At 31.2% G+C, this 9,075-nt stretch overlaps 1 protein-coding gene and 1 pseudogene across 1 annotated transcript; both read right to left on the reverse strand.

Moving 5' to 3' along the window:
- Window positions 1-3,588: 3,588 nt before the first annotated feature.
- Window positions 3,589-4,068, reverse strand: LOC114372895. The gene has a single exon (XM_028330460.1). It carries the CDS (start codon window positions 4,066-4,068, stop codon window positions 3,589-3,591), a length of 480 nt encoding a protein of 159 aa, XP_028186261.1.
- LOC114371062 lies at window positions 4,059-5,242 on the reverse strand (annotated as a pseudogene).
- Window positions 5,243-9,075: the final 3,833 nt, after the last annotated feature.

A 9,075-nucleotide genomic window follows, 5' to 3' on the forward strand; every position in this document is an offset into this window, starting at 1 on the left:
TATATATAATATAAAAGAGTGTTAATTGTTATTCATGAGCTTTATTTGCATTAAAAATAGGAGAAAAAGTAGCAATGTACCTCTAATTTATGGTTTCTTTTGTGAAATTTGTAAATAATTTATTCTTGTGTGAATTTATACAGGGAAACTCCATTTTTTGACTAATGTTGAATTTAATTGGGTTTTTAGGCTAAAGAAGAGAAGAAGTTGAAATGTTGTTGAAGGGCTCGCTCAGCGAGTCAAATTGGCTAAGCGAGGCTTATCCGCTTAGTAAGGAAGTCAGCTCGCTAAGTGAACACAAAACCCTAGAGGATGTTAAGCTAGAGAGTAGCACGCTTAGTGCGCAGCCAGTCCGTCCAACGAGGATGTTATCTCTTTTCGCGCTTAGTGTGTCTAAGCTCGCTTAGCGTACAATCACTTACTCTCGCTCAGCGAGACATGCTCGCTGAGCGCACCTTTGTATGCTGAGAAGCCTAAAAACCTTTAAAAACACTCAGAAGAGAGGAAGTTAGGGGGACAAACTACATGAGACAAAAGGAAGACGACACCAAAGCTAAAGAGAAGACTTTTGCTTCATACTTTCATCATTTTCTTTCATTCAAACGTTGTTTCCCCCTTGTATTGAGCCCTCCTTGCTAATGTAGGGCTAGAAACTTCATTGTTGGGGGAGTTTTTCTACTGAGCACTCTTAATGTAAAACTTCTAACTATCTATTGAATATTATTTCTAGTGTTCTTTGTTTCTATCTATGTTTATTTTACGTACTTATAACTTGATCATTCATTTGTATGCTTGGTTAGGTTTTGAATGTTGGAAAATGCTTAGAATCCTTAGAACTTGGTAGAGCAGCTAGAGGTCTGTATATCTAGGAATAGAGTGCAGTAATCTAGTATATTTTTCATCTTGTGCGTAGTTCAGCTCCCTTAGAATGAGTTTGTTGAGGAATCAAGAACAAAAACTAAGAGAGTTAGACTCTTTTATGTGAAGAATCATGGCTTGAGTAAATCAACGGTGCAAGAACGTTAGAGTAATGTTAAATAGATAAAAACCTATTAGTACGACAAGAGGAAGTTCAGTAGAATACTCCCCAACGCTTTTATTTTGATATTCATTTCGTTCTACGTCTTTGTGTTCATTTTGTTATTTGTTTAAGTTTAGCAGAATTTATTAAAGACAATCAAACCATGAATGAGTTTCTCTATTTTTATTAACGAAGTTGAAAATGTTTACATAATGAATATACAACATCTAAGTAAAACAAATTTCATGTGGACACGATACTTGGACTTACCGTTTTAAATACTACTTGTGCAAATTGATATACTTGCCAGTAAGTGAACAAAGAGTAGACTAGCAAAAACATCAGTTTAAAAGAGTATATAAATATATAAAAGAGGATAGTATGTTGAGACTTTCTAATACCACGGATATATAAATTCTGTGTGTTAATAGTATCACAATTTATTTGAAGTGATTTCTCACAATTAAAAATATTTTTTATAATTTAATATATATGTTAAATATATAAAATAGTAGGCTAGCAAAACACCAGTTTAAAAGAGTGTATAAATATATAAAAGAAAATAGTTTGCTGAGACCTTCTAATACTTCTAATATCATGGGATGATCTCCTTGAATATAAATACATCAGTCTTAGTAGTATAAGAGATTTTATATGAAAGTTAATCAATCATATTTTTTTTTTCAATTTAACTTATAACCTTCAAAAAATAATTTGTTTTTATTAGTCCTACAAAGTTTTTAAAAGTTATTTTTAGTTTCTCTTATTGTTTGTATTAATGGTATCATAATTTATTTGAAATGATTTCTCATCATTAAAAATACTTTTTATAATTTAGTCTATATAGTAAATATATAAAAAAGTAGGTGAGCAAAAATACCAGTTTAAAAGAATATATAGATATATAAAAAAATATAATTTGTTGAGACTTTCTAATACTAAGTCACAAGATGACCTCCTTAAATATAGATCCAACAGTTTTAGTAGTATAAAAAATTTATATGAAAGTTAATCAATCATAATTTTTTTTAATTTAACTTATAAAATAATTATTATAAAAATAAATATTTTTTATAATTTAATCTATATAGTAAATATATAAAAGAGTAGGTTAGCAAAAACATCAGTCTAAAAAAGTATATAAATATATAAAATAATATGATTTGCTGAAACCTTCTAATATCACGAGGATGACCTCCTTAAATATAATAATAGATACAAAAGTTTTAGTAGTATAAGAAATTTTATACTAAAGCTAATCAATCATAAAATTTATAAGTCATTTTTATCCAGTTGAAAAGAGTATATAAATATATAAAAGAGTATAGTTTGCTGAGACATTCTAATACTACGGAATAACCTCCTTATCTAAACCCAAAGACGAAATATAATAATAGATACAACCATTCTATATTGTTGCTTAAACGGTTGTATCTATTATTATATTTCGTCTTTGGGTTTAGATAAGGAGGTTATTCCGTAGTATTAGAATGTCTCAGCAAACTATACTCTTTTATATATTTATATACTCTTTTCAACTGGATAAAAACGACTTATAAATTTTATGATTGATTAGCTTTAGTATAAAATTTCTTATACTACTAAAACTTTTGTATTTATTATTATATTTAAGGAGGTCATCCTCGTGATATTAGAAGGTTTCAGCAAATCATATTATTTTATATATTTATATACTCTTTTAGACTGATGTTTTTGCTAACCTACTCTTTTATATAATAATAGGATAACTAGAGTCATATAATTCTCATTTTAGTAGTATAAGAAATTTTATATGAAAGTTAATTCAAAAGTTTGATTTCTGTAAAAGTTTTCGTATCATTAATCAATCATAATTTTTTTTTTCAGTATAACTTATAAAATAAATATTATAAAATTAATAAATTTATCATATATGATAATTTTATGATTAAATAACAATATAATTTATGCACATATTATTCATTTATTAAATTATAGTTGGAGAGGATAAAATTATTAAAGTTTATAAGCCATTTTCATTTATTTTTTAATAAATAAATTGTTGGTCCAATTATATGACTCTAGTTATCCTATATTGTTGCTTAAACATGGGAGAAATGAGAATTTTGGAAATCGAAAAGAGAAAGAGAACAGCATGGTAAATACATGGGACAGGACGCACTGCATACTCGTAGTAATATAAATGGAGATGTCTATTTTTTTTAGTAATGGATAGGATCAAACTCCTTTTATTCACCAAAAAATAATTTGGAAAAAAAATTATAAGTGACTTTTTATACTTTTTAGCATGTTTTACTTTTTAATCTAAGGACAATTTCACTATTAAAACAAAAAAAAATTAAGTAAAAAGCAGTGATCTATGCATATAGACGGATATATGACTGGTTAATATAGAAAAAGATAGTCATACACTACATATCATGTCACAGTGTACTTATTTTGACACGTGCTCCAGTATATATTCATAAAAAAAAAAAAAAAAGATACATAATATAACAATTAGTTAGAATAACAAAACCAAACATTAAAGAACAGAAATAGGTTGAAAATTAAATTATAGAAAACAATCACTCCCATATGCACCGAATTTGATGTGTGTGCCTGTAATCACAAGTTAGCACCAATTTTCTATCCATTCTCTTCAATACAAAACTTTCCACCAATGCATAACAACTAAATTTCCTCCACCTGTTTGTTCCTCCAAACTCCTCAACTCTTTCCACTCTCACTTGCCTTTGATTCCCAGCAATCCATCCAACTCTTTCTTGCTCCCATCTCATTCTATCAACAATTTTCAAACTCAGCCCAACACTTGTAATTTCCAACCCCTCATCGTCAAAACTCTTAAACCACACCACCCTCTCACCATTCTCATTCCAAACAGCTTCCCTTCCTGCAATCTTTGCAACTTCTGTTTGAACAACAACATCCACAAACACAGCCAGATTTTCTCCATCATTATTTTCCTTTGAAAATATCTTCTCCCATCTTTGCTTAAGTGTCAACTCATAGAACACTGTCTTTTTCATCTGCTCCTTCAATTTCATTAATCTTTCCTTAACAAACATAAAAGGGCAGTACCACTTTCCAACATCCACTGATTCAGACCTATCATTGGACAGTGGGAATACGTTGAAATCAGGAAGCTTGGCACGCAAGGAATCATCAGAGCCTAAAGCTTCACCTAAATGATAATCTGTGGGAGTATGAGCATAAACACGCCACCCTTTTCTTCTCAACAGACCAGGAAGAATTCCATCTGGGGCAACGGATTTTGCTTTGAAATCATTATTCACCCTCTTGATGATTTCAACCTGCTGATAATCGTCAGAGGGATCCAAAGGTCTTGGTTTAACATCTTGGACAAAGCTACAACATAAAAACGTCTCCATGTCCTCTTCTTTTGAACTTGTGCTAGCTTGACTGAAATCAATTCAAGTTTCAAAAATATTAATGTTTGGACTAAAGTAGTAATTATATTGCATGTTTTGATAAACCTCAATAAACATTTACAGGGAAGAAAAGTACAAAGGTATTGGGCTTCTTAAGCAAAAATCAATTCATGTATGTACCTTAAATTTTGGAGAAGTTAAATGAAAATCTATAAAAGTTAAGAATCAATCGATTTTACTTGTCAAAATATTTAATGTATTTTATATCAATTTATATGTCTTATATTCTTCTCCTATAAATACTTATCGATAAGTTTATATATAAACATGTGTAACATTATCTCTTCCACAAATTATGTATAAACTGAACAAAATGTGAAAAAAACATGTGATGCCTTCTTGTGTACTAATGTGTGTTTGGTTAGCTTATGTTAAAAATATGATTGCTTATTTATATAAGCTTCTCGAGAGAGCTTAAAATAAAAGTATTAAGTTTAATTGATCATAAAGAAAAGTGATTATAATTCATACTATACCCTTTATGCTTCCCCTTCCTTTTTATCACATAGTAGCGGTTCGAAGACAAGGGTTGATTCAATACTGGAACAAACAAGTCTTCTTCACCATCGCTTCCATAGTTGATTGATAAGTTTTTGTTCTGAGGAAAAGGAAGATCCCTTATAGCTCTGTCCTTGAACAAACCAAAGAAAGAGTAAGCCTGGGCTTCTTTATCAAGGATTACAAGGTAACCTGAATTTGGCCCTAGTGGAGGGTCTGAAACAGCACTAGGGTTCCTTTTGTACATAGAAAGGGGTCTTGTCACATACATTGTCTAACCTTAACAATTAATCTTCGATTGTTTTTGTTTCACATATATATATGCACGCATTCCAGGGAAATATAAAATACTTTGTCTTCTTATCCATATGTAATGTATGTGTTTATCAGTTGATATTGACAAAAGGGTCAATTTCACACATTGTTTTTCGGTATATTCTTATTAGGGTATATATGATACACGCTCCTTGGTTCTTTGGAAAAATCAATCTCATGGTATAATTCTCTTGTCTATATTGACTTGGTTGGTCCATTCTATATTTCAATGATGATTTTTTTTAATCAGTCAAATTAAATTCATTAATGAAGGACACAAATCACACCGATAATTTCAAGAAATTACAAAGGGAATTACTCAACTGTCCATATGTTGGTTACTCAATATTAAAAGATAATCAATCAAATAATTAAGCTTTGACAGAAATAATTCTTAATTAATAAAATATTACTTGTTATTTTTGGATTAGTGAAGACATCTTCTCCTTATGAATAAAAGGGTTAAGACAAAAAAAAAATACTAAAAAGCAGTCAATCTTTTAATATGCTGTGACTCACGTGCACATGCAGTATCATAACACTAATAACTGCACAAGTATATCCCCTCCCAAAATCACGCTAATCTCTACGTACGTGCATATATTAACAAACAATTCAGTTTCCCTCTTAATTAGAGACAATTGATATATACAAGCTTCAGGATTGATTACCCACTATGAGAAAGAGTAGCAGAATCCCTCGATTTATAATTTATATAAGATAACTTTGGCGAATCTATCAATTTATAATTTATATAAAAATCCTTTATTGATTTATAATCTATGAATCCTGAAGTAGGAACTGAGGCTTTGGGATTTGATCTCACACACAAAAGCTACATGTATTTGTATATTTTATTTTTCATGGCGCATTACCATGTCTATTAAGAGCTTTATTGATGGACCTGACAGCCTTGACCGATTTTATATGTTTTTTACAAGAACAAATGATCAATTTATTGGTAATGGACCAGGCTAGCTGTTTTTTGATGTAGAGACACAAACATAATTTTTTTTTCCTAGAACACAATTTCCTCTTTAAATAAATCATTCTCACTCATATGAACGCAATAAAATTTTACATCACTGTGTCAATCCTTTGGGTTAAAAACAAACATTTGAGGAAGTATCAATTACTTAGGAGATTCACTCATTACCCTCAATCCCTCACTAATATTTATTTTCATAAGATCTAATTATAACTAATAACTAATTTTAATCATTAGATTTCAAGAAAATAAATCATCAATTCTCAACTTTTTTTTCTTTCAAATTCGACTGCTTTAGTCTCAATCTTCTTGTCTTATTTTTGTCTTTCTAATTTATAAATACTTCAGTTTTTGTCCTTAAGGTCCAAGTCATTGACCCTCTTTTCTTTTTCTTTGGGAAAGCCTTCATCTCTAATGTTATCACAATTAAGCGTGTTGAAGGCCTTTGAACTCATATGGGTCTTAAGGTCAATTACCACAAAAGCTTTATTGGAGCTATTGGGGTTAAACTAATGTCTTGGAAAGGTTCGCCACTATCATGAATTGCAATCTTAATATTACTAAACTACCATTTGTGTATCTTGACATTCCCATTGATGTCAATCTTAGAAGGAAAAATACTTGGAAGTCGGTTGTTGATAAAGTGACTAGAAGATTGAGCTAAAGGAAACATTGATCCTTATCCATGGCGAGTAGAATTTGCTTAATTAATTTGACAATCTCTTCCCTCCCTCTCCTTTATATTTCTTTCTTTAAGATGCCCTTGGGCGTGGGGAAGAAAATTGAGAGACCCCGAAACTTCTTTGGGGGTTAATAAGAGCTCAAATTCTCATATTTTATGATGGTGATGAGTGTAGAGTGTTTTTTTTTTAAAGACACAAACAATTCATATATAAAAGAACAATAGACAACCACAAGTAGTGGCAATCCCAAGCAAGAGTTACAGAAAATAATAACAAAGTTGGGTGACAACACCCCAATAAAACCCCCTATTTACAAAAACAAGACAATGAAGCAAAACAAGAAGACACGACACCCAAAAACCACTCCCACGGATTCCTATTTAGCATAGCCAATGAACTTGAGCCTTCCCAAAATGAATGCTATCGATAACATAATACTGATGACTCAAATAAAGTATCTAGTGTGACACCCTCTACTCCATACATATATGTATTAATAATAAAAGAAATAAAAATTCAAATATTAATTAAAAGTATTTAAAACATTTTTTTAAATATAAGTCTTTCAAAAGGGTAAAAGGCTCACATTCACCTTTCTAATATCATAATAAAATTTGTCTAAATAAATAATAAATTCACTTTGTCTCAAAACAAGACCGTCCAAAACTTTATACAATTAATATAAAACATATACCCTAATGTCATATCCTATCAGAGCATTGTGTTCCCGTGTCCTCTAGTATGAGATTCTTCATAGTCATCCACCTATTCATCTGCTCCCACGAATATAAGGTTCGAGATCATCATAGGATTCAAACACAAATAGCACACTGGGAGTGAGTTATCATATTCCTAACTAATGAAGAGTAACGATACAACATGTAGGTATAAATATCATAAAAACAAAATAAAACTTACTTAAACATAGCTTACATCATTTCACCACTTTGTCATCCAACATCATATCATCACACAACACATTTCATTCATTTTCACAACATTCACGTACTCAAAGATCAAAACACAATGTCATCAAGTCAATCAATATCGATCAATATACAAGTGTTATGCAACATATACACTAAGACTCAATCCTATATGGAATGTGGTACTATGTCAGTGAAAAATCACGTCGAGCGCCTAGGAGTACATGACAAGACAAACCACACACTAGCAAGTTAGGTCACTCTCACTAGGTAAGATCATAGGGAGACCAATCAGGGTCACGGTGTTTTGCGAGAATGCTTCAACCATATGGGATCAACATAGGCTTAAAAGAGCACTCAAACCGGGTGACCCCCAAGGCCTATACTCCAAAGAGTCCGTCAGGGCCTCTCCCTCCTGATTCAGGTTCAACCTAGAAAACATTTTAGCACACAGACTCTATCTATGAACTATACAAAACACACGACTTCTCAATTGTTCTCAAATAGTTTATCTCGTTGCCCTTAAGGGTCTTAGCATTAACTCGTCGTCCTTAAAGGGACTTAGTATTAACTTGTCGCCCTTAAAGGGACTTAGCATTAACTCGTCGCCCTTAAAGGGATTTAGCATTAACTCGTCGCCCTTAAAGGGAGTTAGCATTAACTCGTCGCCCTTAAAGGGAGTTAGCATTAACTCGTCGCCCTTAAATGGACTTATAGTCGTGTGATTGTACAATTCATAGTTCACAACTCAATGCACACAACATCTCAATCACATACATACATAATTTATCACATACACTCGATCTCAATCACAATGGTATAATCTCAATTAACATGTTATCACACCTCATGAATCATATATACTTTACCTATGAACTATGCAATACACATAACTACTCAATTGTTTTCAAAATCATTTTAAATTGTCGGGTTCCCACAGTGAATCCCATCACAATACTCGTCGCCTTAAAGGGTCTTACAATTGTGTGATTGCACAGTTCATAGCTCACAGTTCGATACACACATCTCAATACACATCTATTTCACCATTAATCACAGGTTCAAATTATCACATACTCAAATTTGAATCACCATTTCATAATCTCAATATAACAATTTATACAAAAAGTTTATCACAACATAGGGAGTAAAACCCCTCAAATAATTTCACACAATTATACCAAAATTAATT

The sequence above is a fragment of the Glycine soja genome, chromosome 2, assembly GCF_004193775.1.
Source record: "Glycine soja cultivar W05 chromosome 2, ASM419377v2, whole genome shotgun sequence".
Lineage (NCBI taxonomy): Eukaryota > Viridiplantae > Streptophyta > Magnoliopsida > Fabales > Fabaceae > Glycine > Glycine soja.

Coding starts and splice junctions, on each gene's coding strand:
- LOC114372895 (XM_028330460.1), bottom strand. CDS start 4,068: ATGAAATTGAAGGAGCAGATGAAAAAGACAGTGTTCTATGAGTTGACA.